Below are 25,264 nucleotides of genomic sequence, written 5' to 3'. Positions count from 1 at the left end.
CGTCTCCTCGTTCAGGAAAAAAAATTACCACGAAAAACAGAAAAAAATTACCACAAAAAAAAAACAGAAAAAACCCCCAAACAAACCAAAAAACAGAAAAAAGTACACCGAAAAACAGAAAAATAAATAAATTACTCCGAAAAACAGAAAAAATTACTCCGAAAAATAGGGCTTTTTTTATTTGTCAAGTGGATGCAATAGGCTTCCGTACCTATTTGAGTTCAGCCTCACAGAGGAGCTGTCATATGGCTGCAAACCCTTGTTGAATAAATTAGTAATTTTCAAAATGTTAACACATGTAAGAGCCTCTTTTATTATTCTATATACTTACACACATCATATGACTCATAATTATTTAATGTGACTGTCATACTTAGTGAAACTTTTCTACTTTTGCTGTGAAAAATTTAAAAATAGACTTTACTCTATCAGGGTTGTGTTTATGTGGCTGCTGTTATCTCATTGGCTCTCAGTTTGGAACGTCTTCTCTGATTGGCTGCTCACACAAGCCCTGTCCGGAAGCTAATTGGTTCACCTGGCAGCAACTATTTCCCACCTGTTCTTCTCTGCGTGTAGTTTTACTTCCAGGAACAGAGCAGCTGTCGGACTCGGAGGGGAGAGAGGAGCAGTGTCGCTATGGACTGACACCTGAAAACTGCTGTTTGAGTTTTATACGAGTCAGCTTCACCTACATCCGGTGAGTTATCAGGAAACTACGTTGGTGTGTGCTTTATTCACGGACACAGAGGAGTTATGAGGAAAGAGTTGTTTAGTTTAGACTTTGGTGTTTGTCTGATAATGTTGTTTAGACTGGTGTGTGTGAGCCACTTTCCTGAGAACACACTGTGACCTCTTGTTACACTTTTATAGGCTTTTATTTTATTGTTTCCTGCAGCTGAGCAGGTTCCAAGAGTGTGACTGACCCACTTTGCACAGATGTGTCAGGGAAATATTCCCCCATATTATGCTCTATAAAAGCCTGGATTTCCTCTCTGAGCTGACACACTGATCACTGGTGTTTAACCACTGAATATTTGGTGGCTTAGTGAGTCCAGGTTGAGTCAGGGAAAGCACAAATATTTGCACCTAAATGTCAATAATCCTGATTTTGCTGGGACAAGGTGCCAAGCTAAACATTAATGAAATATTTCTGTTCACTCCAGCAAGTTGTGAGTTGCGCAACATGAACTTTTGTTTACTGTTAATCATTAAACCAGCTCTCTCACTGCCCTTGAACACATACTTCACATTTTTTAGACCCCTTTTCTTTTCCTTTTTTACAATCACATATAACTCGTGATTGTAGACTGTAAATGATGATTCCTCTGGTTGTAAATCTGGCTCACAAACTGCGCAGCTGTTCTCACAGTAAACACATTAAAGACTCAGAGCTGATCATCCCCCTTTTTTATAGTTTGAAGTGTTTTATCTGCCTAGTTGTAATTCAAGTGGAACGCCCGTGAACATCAGAGCGCCGGGCTGAATTTAAAAGTCGTCTTTGAGATGTGGAAGCAAGCAAAGTGACATTCCTGTCACTATTAAATCCTGACTCAGCTGTGGGTGTAGCGAGCTGTCCTGCTGCCGCCCTACAGGTTTGTTGCCTTGTTCAGGTTCATGAGAGAGAGAGAGAGAAAGAGGGAGAGGTGTTGGCTGCTCTCAGCCTGGACACTTGTTCCTCTCTCTGCTGATGTGAATGGGCCGATGGGAGGGACAGTAATTAACAGCTATTAAAGCTTTCACCAAAAGGCCAGTGGGTGTTTTGTCAACTCGTCCTTGTTGCCAGAAAACATGAGTGAATGTTGATGTTGGTGATCAGGTTTTTCCTTCAGCTGTCCTTGTCATGTCTTCATGTCAGCAAGACTTCTTCTAAGGCTCTTTGTCACTGCCTGAGATGAGTGGTTTCCAACCTGGCTTATATAATCCTGAAATCCTGAGTTATAATTTCCTTCCAACTTGAATATTTAAACTCTTTTTTTATGAAAGCAAGTGAGAGAAAAATCTGTCGGTGTGACGAGAACATGTCTAAATCAGTTTGTAAAGTTGGGCAAAGTATTCTTCATCATTCTAGAGCAGCAACTTACCTTCTTCTTTCTTGTTTCAACACAGGGACACTTATTTCTTTAAAGAAATCTTGAAACACGCTAATTTCTGTTGGAAACATTTTGACATTCTCACTGCACTCTACCTTAGCGTTTCCATTTATTTTAAGAAAATTAGGATTTAATTACAGAAAAAATATGGAGACTTTTAACGGTAACAAATCAAATCCTTTTCCTTGTCAAATATGGGATGATTTTACATCTTTTGGGCTATAAAAATCCTTTAAATGAAAAAACATCAGAGAGGAAAAACCGCTCATAAATCACAGTAGACATCACTTCATTTTATGATCAAGAGCTAACACAAAAATTGGAAGCTTGGGAAAACAAAAAAACAAAAAAGTTCAGGTGATACACCCAACGAAGACATGTTACAACCCATGTATTATAATCTGTATATAAATCATGTACTTTGAAACTGTTTGTCCATATTTAAGAGGAAATAGAAAGTTTCTCTCACTGGAAACCACAGGTTTGGTGAAACCAAGTCATAGCCAGTCAGGGCCGGCCCGTGGCATAGGCAAATTAGGCAAATGCTAAAGGCGCCATCATCCATCAGGGGGCCACAATTGGGGGAAGAAAAAAAATCAAAATGTTTATCTTTTACCTTTTTTTTTTTTACTAATATTATTACTACTGTTATTTTGAAATTTGACATAAGGCCACACAACGTAACTAAAATAACAGAGAGCTCAATATACTTTACCTGCTCTCTGGGAGAGATGGGCGAGTTATCCAACATCATGTGAACCCCAAAACATGCTGTATTGTTCTCATGTCAGTACCACAAAAGCTCTCTGGTGCCCACTCAGCTACCACGACACTACTGAGAGGAGTGGATGTGGAGAGGAAGAAAGAAAAAAAACAAAAAACAAATCCATGTTGAAATCAGCAGAAGGAGAGCTAGTTATCGTTACCTCTAATCAGGTTACAGTGATGGGAAGACTCACCTAGGGTAGGGCTGGCACTGATAGCCAGGATTTTAGAAGTACTTTGATTTTTTTTTTTTTGTTGTCAGACATCCAGAAATGAAACCTCTATATGATTATAGTTATTTGAATTTTTCACATTTCATTCAGTTACATTTTGTATAAATGTAATTTACCAAAAGGCTGTTTTTGAGTCCCATCTTCATACTATCAGGCAGAAATACTGAATCCTAAACAGCATTTCTTTTTGGGTGGAAGTCATTTTTAAATATATTAAAGGGACAGTTCACCCCAAATCAAAAATATTTTATACTGCTTTTCCTCTTACCTGTAGCGCTATTTATCAGTCTAGATTGTTTCGGTGGGAGTTGCTGAGTGTTGGAGATATCAGCCGTAGAGATGTCTGCCTTCTCTTGAATATAATGGATCTAGATGGCACTCAGCTTGTGGTGCTCAGGGAAACAGCAATGTCTCTTTACAGAAATCATGACCTGGTTACTCAAGATAATCCACAGACCTTGTTGTGAACACTTTCATGTAGGAACTATTTTTTTTCTACTGCATCACTGTGCAGAAGGAAGCGTGCATCTACTGTTAAATCCCGTAGCACAACTGAGCTAGCTAATGTTACAGCTCAGCCAAGGAGGACGCCATTAAAGTTCACTTCTCGGGCTGTCACAAACATGGGCCTCTCATCCATGAGTAGATGTGCACTTTCTTCTCCCTGGTGACACGTTTGGTGGGTGGTGCTGTCACAAGCACAAGCCTCTTGTTGACAAGTAGATGCACGCTTGCATGATACGGTTGGTGAGTGTACTTCAGTACAAAAAAAATATGAAACTGCTCACAACAGGGTTTGTGGAATCTTTTGAGTACTGAACTACACCCACAAACCGTATCACTGTGCAGAAGGAAGCGTGCATCTACTCATGGATAAGAGGCTCGTGCTCGTGACAGGGTGAGATGGAAACATCAATGGTATCCTCCATAACTGTGCTTTAACGTTAGCTAGCTCAGTCGTGCTAAGTGAGCTAGCAGTGGATTCAGTGATGCGGCTGGCAGGTGAGGTTTGAAAGAAAGAAAATAGTTCCTACATGAAACTGCTCACAGCAAGGTCTGTGGATTCTCTTGAGAAACCATTATGTTCAAAAATACTTGAGTGTGCCTCTAAAATGCCCTCCATGTGATAGTTACTTTAATTGAGGGAATGTAAATTGACTCACTTAAACCTCTAAAGTCACAGAAAATTATAGATGACATGACCTCACTGTCTTCAATGTTTGCTGCAGCTCTGAATAAAAATGAGCCACTGATTGATCTTTCACCTTGTTTAAGCTGCTGCCATAAAATGCAGTTTATTACATGAAAAATCTCTGAAGCTGCTCCCATTATTTTAGGAACATTTCATGTAACGCACAATTGAAATCTGAACTGTCTGGTGCTGGCAGAGGGGACATATTGTTTACGGTGAATGAGTGTCTGCGCCTGGCTCGTCCTCAGAGGAACCTCATGCCCCAGTAATTACGGCGATAACTCACAGCCGTCGCGGCTCAGAGACCTCACGTCATGTCGGAGGCTAATTCGCAGACAAACCGTGACACTGACTCGTAACGGGAACCATTAATTCCGTTGCTCTTATATGTTTAATCAAATGTTCTCGGAGATAAGAGGAACAATGAAGTTGGCTTTGCTCTGCTTCCACGAACACACCTGAACCTGATTGTGCAGCTGTGGCTACACGATGAATAAGTCATATAACAAGTTGTTAAGCTTTTGTCTCTGGGTACAGTATATTGCATGTGTGTGACCTATTTAGCAAAAATCCACTCCAGTCTGTTAACCCAGAGCAGATCAAATATTACCCTTTCATGTCTCAATCATAGCTCATTGTTGGTGGTATTTGCCTCTGGCACTTGCTCATGCACTTTAAGCACTTAAAAGGGAAAGTACAGAGGTAATAACTCTGCTTTAAGTGGCCTTTTGAATTTCTTTACTGCCCTGTTTGTTCCTAACTCAGCCCTCTATTAGTGAGGATTTTGAAAAACCCCGTCCTTGTATGTTTTCAGCAGACGAGGAGCCAGCTCTAATCCCTCTCATATTTGGCTGGAATGCTTTCCTCATGCCTGACCTGTCAGTAGTAATACACACAGGATAACAGGCAGGAAACACATGTAAGCAGTGTAGTGCTGCAACATAACACAGCATATCAGCTGTCTTTACACAGATTGCACACGACTGGGGGATGTCATGCGTATTCACAAACAAAGATGAGCATTTTTCGCTTGATCGCTGAGTCATAGTGACTGGAATACTGATTAATAAACCACTTAAGGCATCACTATGACTCCTCCTCCATTTGCACAGCACAACCTGTGTGTGTGCCAGAGGTGGATGAAGTCATTGTTTTGCAAGTCACAAGTATGTCTCAACTAGTCATGGCACTCAAGTTCCAGGTCAAGACTGACAAGTTTCAGGACAAGTCACAAGTGAACCTTGGGGTGGGGGAGCCCCTCTGTGCGGAGTTTGCATGTTCTCCCTGTGTCAGCGTGGGTTTTCTCTGGGAACTCCAGCTTCCTCCCACAGTCCAAAGACATGCAGGTTAATTGGTGACTCTAAATTGTCCGTAGGTGTGAATGTGAGCATGAATGGTTGTCTGTCTCTATGTGTCAGCCCTGTGATAGTCTGGTGACCTGTCCAGGGTGTACCCCGCCTCTCGGCCAATGTCAGCTGGGATAGACTCCAGCCCCCCCGCGACCCCCAACAGGATAAGCAGTTACAGAAAAATGAATGAATGCTTTTTAAGTTGTTTTTGTATGTGAACGAAATTGTCATTGGTATCATTTTATCCAACTGGCACTCAGTGAGATAACGTCAGTGCTTGATGGTTTTCTCCTGCAGCTTGTTTGGATGCTTTCGGATCAGTTCAAACAAAGTGGATCTGGGGTATGATGTGTCGACTTGCTGGGAGTGAATAGTGTTAATGTTAGTTGATTCAGGAAATGGAGGGAAATTAATTAATTTGTGGCAAACTTCTTCAATGAAATGCTTTTTAGTCTTTGGTTTTAGGGGAAGGTGTCAAGTATTTTTTAGTCAAAAGGCTCAAGTCCAAGTAAAGTCACGAGTCACTGTTGATAAAGTTCAAATTGAGTTGAAAGTATTTGAAATTTTTTAAGTCTAAATTCTTCAAATTTGTGACTCAAGTCCAAGTCATGTGAATCGAGTCCACACCTCCTTATACCATACCTTATACTGGGGCAACTGTGGCTCAGAGGTACAGCAGGTCATCCACTACTTGGAGGATCGGTGGTTCAATCCCTGGTTCCTCCAGTCCGCATGTTGAAGTATCCGCGGGCAAGATACTGAACCCAAATTGCTCCTGATGGCTGTTCCATTGGTGTGTGAGAGCATGTCAATGGTTACTGAGTCACAGGTGGCACCTTGTATGGGTGTGAATGGGTGAATGTGACGTAGTGTAAAAGTGCTTTGAGTGGTTGGAAGACTAGAAAGGCGCTATACAAGTGCAGTCCATTTACTATTTACTATCTTACTACAGCTGTTTAATGTTATAAAGCATCATACTCACATCAGTTAGAATGGAAATGCAAATACTGGACCATATTGCTTCGAATTTTCAAATTCTAAGTAGAAGAACGGTAGGCCTATATTTCTTCTTTCAGAGGTTACGTACTCACAAAGTTGAGGGGTCATGAACTCCATATAGTAGTTTACCTACATTTTGCAGTAGCTTGCTGGTAGTTCACATTCATATTTGAGTTGTCATTTAAGTAGTTAAATTACTTTTTGACTTATTTTGTGTGTGTGTGGTTATCTAGTGAAACTAAAAACAATTTTGAGCCATAAAGGAGAGGGATGATTTTTTTTATCTTACCATTGCTTCTCTACTTTGACCACGGTCAGAGGTATTGATTTATGCTATTTATTAACAAATGTTCAGAGAAGTTGTTGGATGCTATTTTAGAAGTTATGTATCTAACTGAGGAATCCTGTTTGCAACATCACCACCTGGACCGTATTTTTTGTTTTGTATTTATTAAAATTTAGTATCACATGTACCTTGCTAGTTTGATCAAGTAGTTTGAACCAGTGATTGGCAAAATGAAGAAAATAAAATATCACGATATTTTCGACCATATACCTCGATATCAACACTGTGATTATACTGTAGAGTAGACTATTGGTGTCTTGGCAAAATGATTACACAATGAGATTTTTGATAGATAATCATAAGTATTGTGGACATAGTGACTAAGTGGGTAAAGGCAAATAATAGAACATCTAGGACAGTCTGGTAAGATCAGAAAATGACATCACTTTCCTGTAACGCACCTTTAAAACCAGGTAGAGACAACATGTCTATGACTTGATAAATTTTGATCCTTTCCTTTAACATACTAAAACCCTAATGAGCTATGGACTTCATCTTACTCTGTGTGGTGTAATGTGTGAATAAAATGTTCACTAATTCATCCAATAATTCACATAATGACTTGATGAGCATGTCTGGTTGTGTTTAATACATCACAGTGGCAGTGAAATAGGAGAACTATTACATTATGAGGATCATTTCGCTATCAGCTGTAATTTATGGCACTCATTTATCACAGTAATGGAACCATTTGACAGTAATAGTTGTTGCTGTGGTGTTTACAAACCAATCTTGTGAACTATTTAAGATTATGAAAGGCTCCATTTCAGCAGGTCAGTTTTTGTATTTGATAAATTGTGTCAAGGAGATAGCGGCGCCACATAAATTTCATCTGATTCCAGTTTTTGTCCCGTTCTTAAATTCTCTCCTTGACCTTTTCAGATTCTCTCTCAGGCTGATTCTTGGTGAAATTTACACAATCAAAAGGGGACCGCGAGGCCCAGGTCCTGCCCTCGTCCTCTTCCTTGTGCAATGCCGAAGAGTGACACGTGGCCAGGCGGCGTTGCCATGGAATCCTTGAGCAATTTGGACAGTGCCGGGAGCTGTGACAGTGTAATCAGCATGAACTCTGGCTATGTGAGTGCTGCTGTAGATATACTCATCTCAGTCTTCTGTCCTGCTCACCGTGTGTCTTATCTGTTCCTTATCTTTACTGTTACTCTAGTTTCCTCTGGCCTATCTGAACATTATTTTTTTAAAGGAACACTTGACCCATAAAATGAACATATGTATATCAATTACTCACCCCGTGTGACACTGAATTCATAAAGAAAACTGTGTTTTTCTCACAAGCCTCCACAGTGAACGAAGAATCCAAAAAGAGAAAATTCTTGATGAATTGAAGTCATAGGGGTCCACGTTTAACAGCAGCAAAACTATATCAAAGCATTCAGTTTGCAAGCTCTCACACAACTCCTGCAGTATAATCCAAGTCTCATTTATCTAGTCATAGCGCATTTGTTTTTGCTAAAACCTTACTATTTAAAACACATACACAGTCTCACACATGGACGAATAGTGTTCTTGGAGCAGAGGTTAAACATACGTGCTTACCCAGGAGTGCTACTTGTATGTGGAAGTGCATTAAATAGTGAAGTTAGGAAAAATGAATGTCTTTGGGAAGTACTGAGCAACTGCATAAATGAGACTCTGATTATATTGCATGAGCTGTGTGACAGTTTGTGAAGTAATGTTTCAGCCCGTTCTTATTCCCAAGTCATCAAAAACCGATGCTTTCTCATGCCCCTCTGTGTGATGTTGACGACAAAAGCACCATTTGGCGTCTCAGTAAATTCCAATGTAAACCCATCCCGTGTAATATTTGATGCTCAGAGGAACCAGTGGAGTATAAAGAGCGAGGGTGTCAGTGTAGGGTGGGTGGGCAAAATAAACACAGACTTTCAACCAGGAGACCACTGTTCACAGTTTTATTGAAACATTATGTAACTTATGTCCGTCTGTGATGTACTTTACAACATGTTAAGAAGTTATTTTAACACAAAACATGTTTTTTCCAAACCTAACCAAGTAGTTTTGTTGCCTAAACCTGACCCTGTCCTTTGACAACTCGAACCTACAACTCTAGAGCCAGTTTCATCCAGAAGAAAGCTATGTGTCACATACATGTGTTATAGGGTGCAGCTAACAGAGCTGGGGGTAGGTAAAAAATGTGCAAGTCATAAGCAAGTCTCATGTCTCAAGCAAGTCCCAAGTCACTGTGATGGAAATCAGGCAAGTCAAGTCATTGGTCAGGTCATGCAAGTCACAAGTCAAGTCATACTCACAAACTCATAAAGATAATAAAGCATTAACTGCACCCAGTCATGGAATGTAACTTAACATATTTACTCAGGTACTGTAAGTACAAATCTGAGTCTTCTCATGCCACCGTCTACCTCTACTCAACTACACTGAACTGACAGCTTTAGTTACCAGTTACTTTTAGATTAAGATTTTGCACTTGAAACTGTTCAAATGTTCAAGTACAGCTGGAACTATGAGTCAATTATTGAACTGACAGAAAATAAATTTGCCTCCATTTTGATCATCATCTTGTCATTTTGTAATGCAAAACATTTCTTGGTTCCAGCTTCACAAATGTGAGGACTATTTTTTACTGCTTTTGCTTTTTGTTATTTAATAATTTTTATGTTGAGGTTTGAACTGTTGGTCGGACAAAAGCAAACATTGTGAAGGTGTGATGCTATCTCTCACCATTTCCAGAATTTTTCCAAACCAAATAAATGGAGAAAATAATCAGCAGGTTAATGGTCAAATCATGTGACTGGAGTCCCCCACCTCTGCATCTAATAGAGATGTGAAAGGGTGCCTTTGATGTTGCTATCACACACGAGTGGCGTGAGAAAGTGTTGACGTCTTGGGATGAGAACTCTTTGGATGTATTGATACTGTTTTGCTGTTGTTAAATGTGACCTCCTTTCTACTTCTGTTCATTGGGAATTTTCACAGTTTTTGGATTTGTCGTTCAACCTGGAGACGTGAGAAAAACATGAATTCAACATAACGCAGGATGAGCAATTGATGTACAAATGATCATTTTGTGGGTGAAGTATTGCTTTGCAGTGCTTCTGTCCTTTGTTGCACTGGGAAAAAAAGAAGTGCATCAGGCTGTGATCATGTCTTTAACATTTACAGTAAATATTAGAAGGTCAAATGAGAGGAAGTGAATCTGTTAAAGGTTAAATACTCATGTTTGGTCAGGCAGTTTCAGAGAGTTTTCTGTAAAGATGACCAGAGGGGGGAAGATCTCACACTGTTCTCATGCACCTGCAGTCACCTGAAATAAATTCCTCTGACAGGCCAATATAGAATGAAAGATGGCCAAGGACGGGACAGGAGTGGTGTAATTAGTCATTCCTTTGCAGCTGTTTGAACACTAAACAACTTTGACCTATTGTTCCTGTTCTGTCGCGGCCGTGTTAAGGGTTAAAAGGAGGACAGAGAGAGCTGAAGAGTTGGGAAACTGTTTTAATGTTTGTTTTTTCATATCTGTTATTCTGTGTGCAGAGTGAAGACAGTATGGAGCACTTATCAGCAGAAGAGAGGGCGTGTCTCATGTATCTGGAGGAAACAATTGAAGCGCTGGAGGTGCAGGAGGACAGCGGCTTATCCAACGATGAACCAGATCTTGGGTTACAGGCCGACAAAATGGGTCGGATGAAAGTAAATGGTATGTTCATGTCATGACATATCTTACATGCACAGTTTACACCCAAATAACATCAATCACTGGACTACCAACTGTATTAATTGTGTTTTTCTTACTTAGACATTTCCAGTTTCAAGTCTGATGAGTCCTCAACCATCGCAGACAAAGCTGAGCATCACGCTCTGAATCAGACCTCAGAACCACAGTCCTTTCCCAGCCCTGCAGTCAACACGACAGCTTTCGACACATCAATGGACTTCATGACTCAAGACAAACCTCCTGTTACTGAATCAGTTCCCGATAGCAAAACCCACCCCTCACCTCATGAGCTGTGTGTGACCAAAGATGAAGATGGTAATCTTATAATTGTCCCAAGCGCCAGCCTCTCTGCTGCTGAGTCCACTGGGGCCTCTGAGATCGATGTGGGTTTTATCCCTCCTCCCTCAGACTTCATGGATGAGCCAGCTCTCCCTCCACAGCTGCCGAAAGTGAAAGACCTTTTTCCATCAGCAGGAATATCCGTTAACAAGCCAGGAGGAGCTATTGACTTGGAGGTGCTGCGGCAGAGAGCCTCTATGAAGAGCCCCTCTGTGGCCCAGGAGCCTAAAAGCAAGCCACCAGAACTGAATCTACCACCTGTCAGCTCTCCTCCCTTAATGACTCCTCCTCCTCCTCCTCCTCCTCCTCCTGAAACGCCTGAGCCCAGAAGTCCACCTGTTGTCGCCCCTAAGCCCAAGAAGCTTCCTGCCAACATTATTCTGAAGTCACACAAAGCAGCAGCCGCTGGCTCTGATGGCAACTTGGGATATTCAGCGCCCACTAATGGTGACCGGGTCTTGCTGGACCCCCAGAGGGTCCGCCTTGAGGCCCTCAGAAAGCTCGGCTTGCTGCCTGCTGATGCAGATCAGGGCCCTTCCGTCAGCCCTAAACTCTCTCCCAAAACAAGAAGGTCATGGGCAGCTCCTTCTTCTCCAGTCAGTTCAACCACTTCATATACACCACCCTCCACACCCTCCACACCATCTTACAGCCGTGTGAGCAGCCCACCTCCTGCCTCTGTCCCCCTGCAGGCTCCTGCAGCTGAGTCACCATCAGATACTTCTACAGCTCCTGCAGACCTGCCTGCTGACGTTCTCCCAGCACCTGCTGCTTTCAGTGACCACGTCAAGCCACCACTGTTCAATAATGAACTGTCTGCTGCTTCAGAGGCCACAGTTAATACACACGATAACACCCCTCCTCTCACCCCTCCTGCCCTGACCAATCATCTAACCCCACCCAGGGTCAAAAGTGTCAAATCAAACACTCTGGAGCGCTCTGGTCTGGGTCTAAGCAGCTACATGGCAAGTCAAGGCTTGAATGAGGCCAGTCAGGGTGTCGGTGGCGAGCAGAGCCCAGGTAGGCTACGTAACACTCGGGCACGCCCCGCCTCTCTGGGGAGTGGGAAAGAGTTTTCAAGTTCTCATGGAGGGGGTCCACAGGTGAGCCGTGCCGCCAGCAAAGAGCCGGACTTACGGAAGTCCCTGCCTGTCTACACCGGCCCTCATCATTCTGGAGACTCTCAGAAGCTGCCTCGATCACAAGGCATCAGTGTGCTGATCTGTCCTCGTTCAGAAAATGAAGAAGACCGGCGCGAGGCGCTGAAGAAGCTGGGGCTGCTCAGGGACTGAGGAGTCAAATGTTACACCTCATCTGCCTGCCACACCCCCCCGCAGATATTACATGTAAAGGAACATAACAGATTGATACACGGTTGATGAAGACATTACAGAACTTTCGGGAAGCAGCTTAACCACATATATTTATGCATTTTCATTTTTACTGTGTTACCCTGACACTGCCTCATGTGACTTGAACACACTGACAGTCATACACACACTTGCATCTCCTTGTTACTCACATTGTACAGCCATATGTACAGTGTTTTATTTCTCATGAAACTGGAACTTTTTGGATTTTCACTCACTCTCTCTGTAGCTGTGGTTTTTGTAAATTAAAAATATTGTTACTTTTAAGAGGCAACGATGAGTTATTTTGTCATTTTGATATGTGTCTTGTGATCTGCAGGTATGAACCTTTTTTCTTTGTCACCGTGTGCTGTCACAAGTTAGTCTTTGTTTCAGTGACACCACTGTGAAGCTAGTTCCTCTCCTAGTTCTCCTTTTAGATAGTTTCACTGTTGTCTACTTTCACTTCCTAAAATCCAATGGATTGTTTTTTTTAGCTCTCTTGACCACAGGAACTTTTTTAGCAAGCGCTGGCTAATATTCAGTTTTTTGTGTACTTGCAGTAATACTTCACCCACAGAATTTCCATTTGTTTATCAGTTAGTCACACCACTTTAGCTTGAATTCGTTAAGAAAACTGTTTTTCTCACATGCCTCCAAAGAAATGAGTGAACATTGATTTACTGATTGATTGGGGAACACATTTAACAACAGCAAAAATATATAAACACATCTGTTTACAATCACACAACTTGTGCCACATAATCTCAGTACTGGAGTTTGGCTTTGAAGAGTGTACGTTTCACTCTCAGTTCAGTTTTAAATTGTAATATTATGGCAAAAAGCATGTGTTTGGGAAGTATTAAGTATATGACTGGGTAATTATACTGCACAAGCTGTGTGACCATTTGTAATCTGATGTTTTGACAAAGTTTTGGTTAAACCAAAGACTTAAAATAATGTATGTAGCTGGCAGTGTTGGGTAAGATACTTGGAAAATATTGAAAAAAGTCTCACTACATTGAAACCCAGAGTAATATAGCAAGCTAAGTTCCAGGAAAATGGTGAGTATTGCCAAGAAAAGCCAATAGTAAAAGCAGCAAGCAGAATAAACTGGAGGATTAGGATGTGATGTCATACGGAAGTGTTTCCCTTATCTACATACCTCAGTCACATTACTTATCCTCAGTGTTATCCAGACCTTCACAGAAAAACAAGTCCACTTCACTTCAGAGTTTTTCCTGAGAAAATTGCTTATAACTTTTGTGGATGCTACCGTGCTACTCAGTCATTTAATCAACTTTACTTCTGAAAAACTATTTGGCTCAGAAAGTAGTGACGTTACCACCATGCAACTGAGAAATGCAGTTAAAGTAGTAAGGACACCACTGCTCAACTGTGTTAGCTGGCATGATGTTACCTATTGGTTTATGGACTCCCATTTTAAAGGCCTTGAGTTCGGTATTTCTGCCATTACCAACTTTTTTTGGAGCCAGAAGGGATCATACTTAAGCGAGGGGCTGGCATTGTGGAGGAGTGAGGGGTGGGTCTGACTGAAAAGCCGAGGACGCTATCTGAAGACAGCCTGTCATTCAGAGCTGCCCACACTTAATTATGAGTAATTTTAAACCTTAATAAAATGTAAACGGTTGAGTTATGACAAGACACACCCCTTACAGTTGTCATGAATGTTGAAATCAGCTGTAGCGACTCAGTCAAAATTAGCTGTAAAACCTGCTGGTTGGCGTAGCTTGGCTGTGTTACGAGGTCCGGAGTAGGCCTCAACATGTTAATTTCTGCTGTAGCCTTCTGCAGCCAGCCTCAAGTGGCCATTCAAAGAAGTGGCACTTCCATGTTGGCTTCATTTTTCAGCCCTGTGAGTTGCCGCTTGTGTTAAACATGATCCCCAATCAGTAAATCAGTATGTTCACCATTTTCTGTGGAGGTATGTGAGAAAAACAACGTTATTTTAAGGAATTCAGTGTAACACGGTATGACCAACTGATTTATAAATGATCATGTTGTGGGTGAAGAATTCCTTTAACATGAGCTGCATTTAGTGCTCAGCGCAGTCGAGGATTTTACATCATAATTAAAGGGTGTTGATTAAATGAATAAAAATGTGTGTGCTGCATAGCTGGAACATACCTTACTGTAACTCCCAGCACATAGCCAGTGGCCACTGGATGATAGGAATCTGAAACATGCGGTTTGCATAGTGACGCATATGTCAAAACTTATGAGCTTGTTATACAATGGTGTCAGTTGTATGAGCTGATCTAACAACTTTTATTACAAGCAGTCTTATAGTTTTTTGGTGTCTACGTGCCAAGTCACAGATTTCCTTTATGTGCATTTGGAATATGTCATTTGTTTTCGTCTGGTGGCATGTGAAGCCCTCGTGTCACGTCAAATCGTAAATTGAGGCACCAGTTTTTTTTGGCTCAGCTTCAGCAGCTTTTTATCTGATGGGATGGCAATAGAACCGGTGCAACCTGTTTTCTCCTGGTTTAGCCTTTATGCAACACCTTTGCTGCTCATTATGGCACATTACTGAGCAGACAGTCGGTCTGAAAGACGTTTTATCGCTGCTGCAGGCTTTCAGAGACAAATAGATTTGCTCTATTCTGTAATTTGATGTAAAGGTCACCCACGGATGTGAAAATTAAGCTCAATTTGAAAGCTAACTCTCTGAGTAGGTATTTCCACCACATTGCTGCAATATAGAGTTTGTATAGAAAACAGTAAGTGTTTGATGCAACTTACTTTTCCTTTTTTTTCTTAACTTTCTAGACAATGTTGCAGGCCTTCCACGTCTAAAAGTCCCCAGCATTTTGCTGGTAACACAGTACAGGGCGTCCCAACTGATAATCATCACTCTTATCTTTTATTGTGCAATTAGATCTACACATAGGTGTGTCGTCTCTGAATAACTGCATCAGTGCCAAGTGCACACTTTTGTTGTCTCGATCACACCCTGGAATTCTTCTCAGTGTGTATTTTAATCCATCAAAACAATTTGCATGGTCTATAAACAGAATACTTTCACATGTTTGTATATTTGTAGACATTTTTCCAAAGGAAGTAAATACCTGATCTGTCAGTGGCTTTAAACAAGAGCCAAGTCAAAAAGGATTTGAATGTTGTTTGAATATTTTAAAGATAAACCACGTGTATTTTTTTTTTTTGCATTAGAGATGAATAAGACATTGTACTTTCAAGACACCAAAGGGTAGTAGTAAGTAAATTATCATTGGTGTTTTGCATTATTCTTAGTTTAGCTTCTAGCGAAAATCCTCTTTCGCTGCAAAGCCGAAAGAAGAGGGAGCAGTTACGTGCTGTCAAACCAACACAGGCTGCTTTGTGCTGCTCTGTGGCATGTTGGTATGTGAGCTATCTTTCCTCTCCACCTGCTCTGTCTGTTGTCCCGCTGCCAGCAGACCTGACTGACAAGGACCCAGTGACAGTTCCTGTCACTTTCACTCTTACCCTCCGAGGCATCATAGATCAGTTGCTATGAATAACATACCATATCAGTCTGCATATCTGCATTCTCAGTGTGAAGAAATTACAAAGACTTTAGATGGGATTCGAGATGAGGAGAGAAGTTGACTCTTAAGCCGTATCATCACCATGTGATAATGATAAGGCAAAGAGGCTGCCACTTTGGTTTATTAAGTAGAGTACAACTGTGCTTGCTCATAGTTTTGCCAAAAATTGTAGAAGGTCTTACAGGATGTCCTTAACTCTGTAAACCAGCAGCGTGAACACCTGATTATTATTCTACAGCAGAGTTTTTCAAAGTGGGAGGTGAGCCTGCAGGGGGGGTGCGAAAGAGAGACGAAAGGGAGGTGAAAGGGACAGGTGCACGCTGTTGTGTCAAAGTCTGTTTCCCCGTAGATATGTTTCCCCTTACCTCAAAGGGATGGTTCACCCCTATATCAAAACTACGTGTTTTACATCTTACCTGTAGTGATTTTTATCAATTCAGATTGTTTGGTGTGAGCTGTTGAGTGTAGCAAAACAAAAAACAAAACATTTGAAAAACTCAACAGCAACGTCTCTTTCCAAAAATCATGACCCAGTTACAAATCCACAGGCCTTGTTGGAGCAGTTTCATGTAGGAACTATTTTCTTTCCACCAAACTATACTCGCCATATGTATCACTGTGCAGAAGGAAGCGTGCATCTGCTGCTAGCTCACCTAGCGCCACTGAGCTAGCTAACGTTACAACTCAGCCAAAGAGGATATTACTAATATATTCATCTCGTGCCGTGACAAGCATGAGCTTCTTGTTAATGAGTAGATGCATGCTTCCATCGGGCAGTGATAGGGTTCTGACGTGAAACTGCTCACAACAGGGTCTGTGGAATATCTTGAGTACCGAACTACACCCACCAACTGTATCACCCCACAGAAGGAAGTGTGCATCTAGTCATGGACGAGAGGCAACCCCACAGAAGGAAGTGTGCATCTAGTCATGGACGAGAGGCACATGCTTGTGACAGCGCGAGATGGAAACATCACCGGCATCTTCCATGGCTGAGCTGTAACGTTTGCTAGCTCAGAAGATGCAGTTGGCAGGTGAAGTTTGATAGAAAGAAAATAGTTCCTACGTTAAACTGCTCACAACAAGGTCTGTGGATGAGTAACTGGTTCATGATTTCTGGAAAGAGACATTGCTGTTGAGTTTTTCAAATATATTTTTTGGCACTTTACCTGCACCTAACTATATCCTATACCACAAACAGTTATCTCTACAACTCCTAACCATAATCTAACCCAGGGGTCAGCAACCTCAACTATCAAAAGAGCCATTTTTGACCCGAAATAATAAAGAATTTGCCCGGAGCCACAAAATATATTTGATCCTTATGGTAACACTGCGTATTAAGTCCAAATTAGCCTATCAACCTTAAAAATAGGTCTAAATGAGCATTCAAAAATATGTTTCACCACAAGATGGCTCCTCTGCAGTGGACTATTTATGATTATCTGATAGTTTAACATTGCAGCATTGGCAGTGAAAGCAAATAAATGTCTCCACGCACTATTAAATTCTATATTTTCCTTTCCGACTTTTACTTTTATGGATTTGGAATCCAATGCTAGCCTAGCTAGGGAGGCTCAAGACTAGCAATTGAGTGCTACACAATGGGAGAATGTAAGACTTTATTTAGGCCTACAATAAAAATGAAAAAAAAAAAAAACTTATTCAGTTTCTTGAGATATTTTTTGTCAAAGCCATCGAGAGCCAATGGAGACTGGATAAAGAGCCATACCCGTGATCTAACTTACGCCATAACCCATACTGCGGAGGGAAACACACTACCTGAAGGGGTACCGGAAGTTGTAATTTAGCCCTTCTAATCAACGGTCAAGAGCAGCTGGAGCAGAAACTGTGGATGACACAACTCCTGGAGGCCAGCAAGGTACCTTCTCAGTGTCAAAACTCAATAAAATATGAACACACAGACATGATACACACATTTTTAGACTCAGTATGACTTACACTTTCCGAGGATATCACTGTTGCTCATATACGGCCCATGAAATGGCGCTACAATTAACTCCAGAACTTCCTTGAATATTCTGATGTTTTTATCTTTAATTCAGTATCAAAGTAATATAGTGACAGTTATCTGTACATACATGAGTGCATTGCAATCACGAATTGCTAATTGATAATTCGGCATAGTTTTAATGACTACAATTTGCCAAAATGCAAAGAAATGTCGGCTTAAATAAGTAGGTTGAAGCCCACAGGTGTCTAACTGAGCTCAATGCAACACTAAAGGCGTACTTCCGGTTTACAGCCACCGCATTATGGGAACTGTAGTTTTAAAACTTAGAAATTACCCTCAAATTAGAGACAGAATGAAAACAAGAGTTACAAAATCTTGAACTCTTCCATATGCATTCATATAATGCAGATTGGTGTTCTGGGTTGAAAACCCCTGTTAATAGAAACAGCTCGACCACTAGAGGGCGGTCTGGATTCATGTGTGTGTGGACCAGTACAACCACTATTGGTGCAGCCAGGCCTCCCCACTGTGGTTTAGGGCTGATATGATGGGCAGCATTTAGTAATGTGCATAAGATAATTTTCACATCACATGCTGATGAATCAGCTGCAAACAGACATTTCAAACATTTCTACTTCTGCATATCACAACTTACATGCATCCAAAAATAGTGGAAAGTGGAAGTAGAATAGTGGAAAGTGGTTAATGTGCATTCAGTGTCCTAACTAACAGATGTCTGTTGCTTACTGCATATTTTTTAATATATTCTTAATGAGTTAAAATATTTTAAAGATGAGTCATTATGAAAGTTAAACAGTCTTTTGTCACGCTCATATATGTATCATATGAGGTCATAGCAGCAGATCATTTGTTGTAGATTTTGTAAGGTTCTACATTTCATAATTCATAATAAACTGTAATATAATAATTGTTTTATCGTCTATTTACTAAAGTGAAATGGCTGGGAAAGGTTAACAAGTCAGCGTTCCTCTTAATTTGGCTAAAGGAGAGTAAGTTTGATGCAAATTTCGTTCTACTGCCAAGAGTGCTAATAACCCATAATAATCAACGTCTTTAACTCAATTTCCATTTTATGTACCTCATATTTCCGAGTCTTTTTGAAGCTCAGTCGTTCAAAATGTGGGAAGAATTTGGTATTTTGCCTGTGCAATAATACAAATCGGTTCACTTATTAAAAGGAATTTGGTTCAGCTGTTGATCCATGAAGCATCTCATAAAACTGGCTTTTTTATGGAGAGACAGGACCTGTTGTATTTTCTTTAAAGACCTTTATTCGTTCAGTCTTAGGAAAGAATAAGTAATTTTTTACAGTTCTTTTCTGTACTCTTTATGAGGTCAGACAGGGCCTGGACCAGCGTGACTCCGAGAGCTCAGTTTGGTCCTGGCTGCAGTTTTTATCTTTCCAAACAAAATTGCTTTGTCTTGTTCCTTCCAGAGGAAATGATTCAGGTCAGAGTATTAGCAAAGAATGTAAGCGATGAATGTGGGCGATTTGCTGGAAGGTTGTACTCATCAAAGTGTCACAGCGACCCTTAAACACAATCATCACTTGTGTGAAGCTTAGATTGCCTGACAAGGTTTGAATGGGATCTGAAGTTTTCACTGATTTTATAAATTAAAAGTGGCCAGAATCTCTGAGGCTTATTTGGTATTTTATGACACACATATGAGCTGAACCTCCACAAAGCTCCAGGGAGACACTCCCTGGAGCTGGTAGTTGGAGCAGCAGGTAGGCGTAGCTGCAGCACTATCAGGCTAGACAGTGAGCTCATGGGACTTCCCCGCCGCCCCGGTCCTGTTCTGTACTTACCTACTTACACTGCGCCTGTCTGAAAGAGGCCGCCGAAAGGCCTCGTCCCTTTCTCCACATATGAGTTGATCATAGAGGATTAGTGGAGACAAAGTGGCACAGAGCCACTGCTGAGTGTGCTGGGGTTTAAGCATGCCCGGCCCAGTTCTGTGTCATCAAAAGAGTTTACTTAAAATATACGGGTATTATCTCTGTCCTCTGCGTGTGTGTGTGTGTTCAGATAGACAGTAAGCACTGTCATACAATTTAGTTGTATGATGATGATTGATACTTTGAATGATTCAGGCTCATCAGAAGGGATTAAAGTTAGGATCTTAACAGGACAATGTCTCCCTCTCTGTCTCATTTGATCCTGATGGGTCCATTTGATTACAGGTGTACACACACACACACACACACACACACACACAACAGATACAGTACGCGCACAGGCCTGTATCCCCTCCAGCACCCGTATGCTCACTCACGCAGCTAACAAGCCTCTCCATATCTTGTCTCCCTCCTTGCTGCAGCAGCATTAAGACTCAGGTAATATGACTGGGAGTCAAGGAAAACAAGCCCTCATAACACAGAGCCTAAGGGCACTGTGGTGATAGCACTCATTAGAAGGTTTCAACTCTTCTGACATTTCCAGCGGTGCGATGCACAAATGTAACACAACTTAAATGGCCTTTGCGCTACTGGGGTCGTTTTCATTCATGGTGCTGCAAAAGTAGTCTTTCACTGGCAAGAATAACCAACAAGTTGTCATCTCAACACGTCAAATACTGCCACTTTGTCAGTGGACCAACACATCTAAATATGACATGCTAGGTACGCTCCTGCACTTGTTATGGATGTTCAGGGATGGCATGTTAATTCAGGCTTATTACATACAGTTTCTGCTTGTTACATGCATACAGTCTTTTTCAAAATACATTAACAACATTATTAAAGCTTCATATTTATGTTGATTTCCTTAGGTTTAGGCTACAAAAGCACATAGTTAGGTGTAGAAAATAACATAATGGCTTAAATTTCACGTGGGGACCAAACACAGGTCTCCTGAGTGAAAGTCCAGAGTTAGTTTGACCCATCCTTTCACTCTTTATATATTACGATTATGAGTTGGGTTGTTTCCCACAGCCTTTAAAACTGATACGCCCGATGTGTGTTGTACTGTCACAAATGGTACCTCTTTGTGTTCATGTCTGGCGTCAATGTCACTGACAAAGCGGTGGTATTTGATGAGTTGGGAGTGGAAACAGGCTGGAATAACCCTGCATTTATGGGGTTTCAGAATAATCTGAAAAAATCATGCGAACGCCGTGTGAACTTTGAGAGTCAACAAAAATTTTGGTACATGTGTTGCTGAGTTTAACGTCATATATCAGAAACGTGGAAATAAATGCTCAGTTAATAGTAATAAACTTTTCATTAATTCACATACTGCATGTCAGTTCTTCTGCCTCGCATGTAATTCGTAATATGGTTTGTTGTAATTGTTAGTTGCTAGTTAGAAAAGTTATTTATTAACATTAGTCGGGTAAAGCCATATTTTAGTAGTTTAGTATGTCCTGGTGCAGCTACAAGTCTGTGACAAAATCACTTTGTAGTACAAAGCTTCACCCTGTTATCAGCGTGTTTAAAAGCTGTGAGCAATAAAATGCAACACATCCTTTTTGTAGCGTCCATGTTGTTTCCACATTACAGCCTAAAACTTAGGAACACAACAAAGTTGGAAGAATGACTTCCAGAATCGGGAAATGGGACCATCTGGGGCACACGTGAATGCAGGATTAGTCATTGAGTCAGAGCGACTGTGTGTGACACCTCCATTTCTTCCGACGTGATAACTGTGTTTCCTTTTTCGCTCTCCCTCTCTTGCTCCCTGTTAGTGCCAGTGACTGAGGCTGTGGTCAGGAGGCATTCCTGGGGCAAGCCCACAGCATTTGCTGGGATGCCTGTACTAAAGTGTGGAACTCAGCAAGCCACTCTGCTCCCCTGTGGTGCTGGCATGGTGAGTACCAAGAGATCCTGCTGGGCCTGCGGTGGTGTTGGTAACCTCGCATATGAAGCCCCTGCAGAGAGGAAAAAGAAGGGAAGAAAGAGGGGGGAAAACTTCTGAGCCGTGAGTCTTGGCATTTTCACACATAAATCTTTCAGACAATTGGGGAGCATAAATGTCGAACCAGAGGAAAGTAAATGAGGAGCTGAGGTGATGTGTCCCTGTGTATGAGCATCTGGAAGAGAACATTAGGCTCTCTGCAGGGCTTCGAACTCCCCAGTTCATTAGCATGCAGTATAGTACAGTGATGGGTCTCACTGACGCCTCCCAACATGCATCCATCTTGCATTTATCTTAGAGTAACAGCTGCTGGAGCGTCGCCTGGCTTCGATATTTCAGCATCAAAATAAAAAGTAGGTTGTAACAGTGCTGTCTAAAACTACCTGCCACATATTTTCTGCCTTTTGATGGCTGAAGAGTGGGAAATTTGGAGTTTGGAGCCACTGTGGCAGTTGTTAAATGTGGTCTGTCTCTGACAATCGTGCATTTTTTGTACAGCTCCAAATGCTTCAACTCCTTTAAAAAGAAGAAGTTATGAACTGATATTGCCTTCAAATCCAGTGAAATCCAAAAAGAAAACAGTGCTACACACTCCATGCAAAACAAGCCAGACTGCGGTCAGTTGCTCTGCCACAAATCTCACGAACACGTTTCACAAAACTCACTCTCACTGAGAACAGCGATTCATTTTAATTTGACTTAAAGTCTATGAAAGAGCCTTGCTGCTCTCTCGACACCTTCCACACTGCTCTTTACCCACTGTGTGTAGCTGAAGTCCTTTTCATGACGAGCATCATAAATTAAACATTGCCTCAGCTTCCCTTCTGTGTCTGTTAGTGTAAAAATAGCTCGGTTTGGTGCACAGTGTGATGCCCGTGCACAGCCCCTCTGTCTTTAATGAAGTGTTGCCACGAAAAGTGTACTGATCCTCCAGCGTGACTTGTACTCGGGCTCTGTGGCAACCGTGTTCTGACTTTCTCAAACTCCCCGAGTGACTCTGAGCTCATTTGGTTATACAAGTGCTCACAATTACCCAGAGATTTAGACACAGGGACATGGGATATTTCCATATCCCTGACGGATGTTATTTTAATTACACTGAACTGCTTGACTTTGTGCTGTGGATTTACATGTTTTTTCTTCTTCTGTGGATGCGAGGAGGGATTCTCAGAGGGTTATTCTGTTATACTGAATCTCTTATTTATTGAGGCCCCTAGTCTCTGGCAAAAACACGGGGTAGCATGGGTATTAAATTACCTTGTTTATGAAATATCTAAGGTATCTTCGTATCTAAGGTAGTTACATTTGATCACATAATATCTAAAGTAAACGTAATAACAACATCCTGATAAAATGGAAGATAATGAAAAATAATCCTCTCTGTCATCAGCCCACAGCGCTATTTCTAGATTCTCTGCATCGTCAGAAGAAAGTGGAGTTGTTATCTCCAATCAGCCTCATTGTGAGGCCCTAATTACAGTATATTTGATTGAGAAAAAAAAAATAACACATGGGAGCCGGCGTGATAATTATAGTGTAGAATCTTCCCGTACGTTGAAATGCAAACATAAACGCATCAACACAGCTGATTAATTTAGGTGATAATGTAGGCAGAGGTAGCAGGTGTGGGGATACAGATGCTTTTTCTCCGTGGGGCGCTTCCTGAAAACAATGTGATTGCCGGTGAAATGTGGCACAGTAGCTCAGTGGGCTGTGCTCCGAGTAATGTGAGAGAGGTCTGTTTTGATTCATGTAGCTCCTCAAGCCTCATTCCTCTTCAGGTCTTGGGGGTAATGGTGTGCACACGGCGCCTCCTGATCAGTTTTGCAGGGCTGGCTGATGGTGGGGATTAAAAAGCAAACTTCCTTTAATCCATTCAACTTCTAAACTCCTCATTTGATTTAAGTCTTGAAAGGTTTTTTACAACAGGCTTCACACGTACGTAAGTGGCTCTCCATATTACTGGTTTGGGCTGTAGTCATTCAGAACCAATGAGGCAGTCGAGCTGAATCTCCTGCAGTGAAAACTCAGTACTGATGAGCGCATGATATGGTATTCGTTATGGTTTTGGAACCACATGACACAAAATAAATTCGTATTCAGGTTGTGTTTGGTCCCTATACCAGATGAGCATTATAATGCTTTCATCAATGTTCGTGTAAACACGAGCAATTACTGACTGTTAGCCATCATACCTGAAGAATTGATTCATCCTGAACTATGTTCTGAACAGCTGGTGTCAGTATTCATTCAACATAATAACTTCATATCGACGGGGCTTTTTAATAAAAAAAAAATAATTTTCTTCATGTGCGTATTTTTTTTATGCAGGTTCACTTGGATTTCAGTGCGTCATGCAGCTGTACCTATAACAGGGATATGAAATTGCTTTAGGGCCCCCAGTTGACCTCGAAGTAAAGAGGATATGCAGAGAAATCAGTGGAGGTATAAAATAAAATAAAAAATGCAGGTTTTCATTTTCCATTTTCAAACAAGTTTTATAATTTAGCTCCTAACTCTGTCAGCTGAACTTTTAACTCCATTCAGTAGGTAGATATTGAGGATAAAGATTATTTTAATCTTATTTTTCCCCCTGACATGAAATCATTTTCTTAAAATGCCATCAAAAATACCCACGGGCTTAGGTTTGGGGTGCTCCACCAGAATGTTTGAGCATCATTTGCTTTATTTTCTGCATTCTCTTTTTGCATCTCCTGCACTATTGTATGGTGTAAATGTCTTTAATCATATCAAAATAAAAAAATTATGTTTTGTGTAAATTATTAAGGAGGACATGCCCCCTGCGCCTCCCGAACCCGGTCTCACTCCGAAGTCGTTGAAATATGGCGCTTGGGCAGTGACTTGCGGCATCAGAAACCAATGATAATAGCCGTCCTTTAATCTCAGCATGATACGTGGTCAGTAGCGGCGGCATCAGGGGGAAATGTGGCAGGACAAGAACAACGGTTATGCCGGCAAAAGTCTGAGTGGGGCGGGTGTGAGGGGTGGTGGATGGGTCCAAAAAACACCGACCTTCACCCGGGAGAGCGGTGTTCGTGTCCCGTAAGATTATAAAGCCCGTTCTCTGTTCTTTTGTCCTAAACCCAACCATGTGCGTTTGCTGCTGAAGGAAAAAAAAAGCCAATTCATGGTGTAGTGATGTAGTGCATTTATTTTGAAAGAGACTGTATGTAAATGTTACATTTCCTGTGAAAACAGAAGTGTATTTTGAAAGAAGACAATGCATGTAACAGGCAGAACTTGGGGCGGTGTCCCAGAACTTCAACAACTAACGCACCCAGGGTACCTTGCACATCTTATCTGGACGTGGACGGTCCATGACCAAACATCGAAATCTACACCTATGGTAATACCTGTAATTATAGATGAATTACTGAATGGGCCCAGGGTCCAAAAGAAATGTCAGTGCCCCACCACCATGAACGTCATCTGCAAATTGTCACTCAAATTAACACGTACCAACCAGGG

At 41.4% G+C, this 25,264-nt stretch overlaps 2 protein-coding genes across 3 annotated transcripts in view; one reads left to right on the top strand and one right to left on the bottom strand.

Annotated features, from left to right (window-relative positions):
- The window catches only part of camta1a (calmodulin binding transcription activator 1a), a 929,980-nt gene that overhangs the window by 857,238 nt on the left and 47,478 nt on the right, over positions 1–25,264 (bottom strand). The window lies entirely within an intron of this gene.
- On the top strand, positions 540–12,659 carry LOC126402391 (specifically androgen-regulated gene protein). 2 transcript variants are annotated; one of them, XM_050064305.1, is made up of 4 exons: positions 540–697; positions 7,857–8,051; positions 10,503–10,665; positions 10,765–12,659. In XM_050064305.1, exons 2-4 carry the CDS (start codon positions 7,947–7,949, stop codon positions 12,312–12,314), a joined length of 1,818 nt encoding a protein of 605 aa, XP_049920262.1. In that variant the 5' UTR covers positions 540–697; positions 7,857–7,946; the 3' UTR covers positions 12,315–12,659. The 2 variants fall into 2 exon arrangements, with proteins under 2 accessions (XP_049920262.1, XP_049920263.1); XM_050064306.1 differs by lacking the exon at positions 7,857–8,051 and having other exon boundaries at positions 559–697.

This window comes from Epinephelus moara, chromosome 16, assembly GCF_006386435.1.
Source record: "Epinephelus moara isolate mb chromosome 16, YSFRI_EMoa_1.0, whole genome shotgun sequence".
NCBI lineage: Eukaryota > Metazoa > Chordata > Actinopteri > Perciformes > Serranidae > Epinephelus > Epinephelus moara.
The sequence above is the reverse complement of the archived record's forward strand: the minus strand, read 5'-3'. Positions and strand labels throughout refer to the sequence as shown.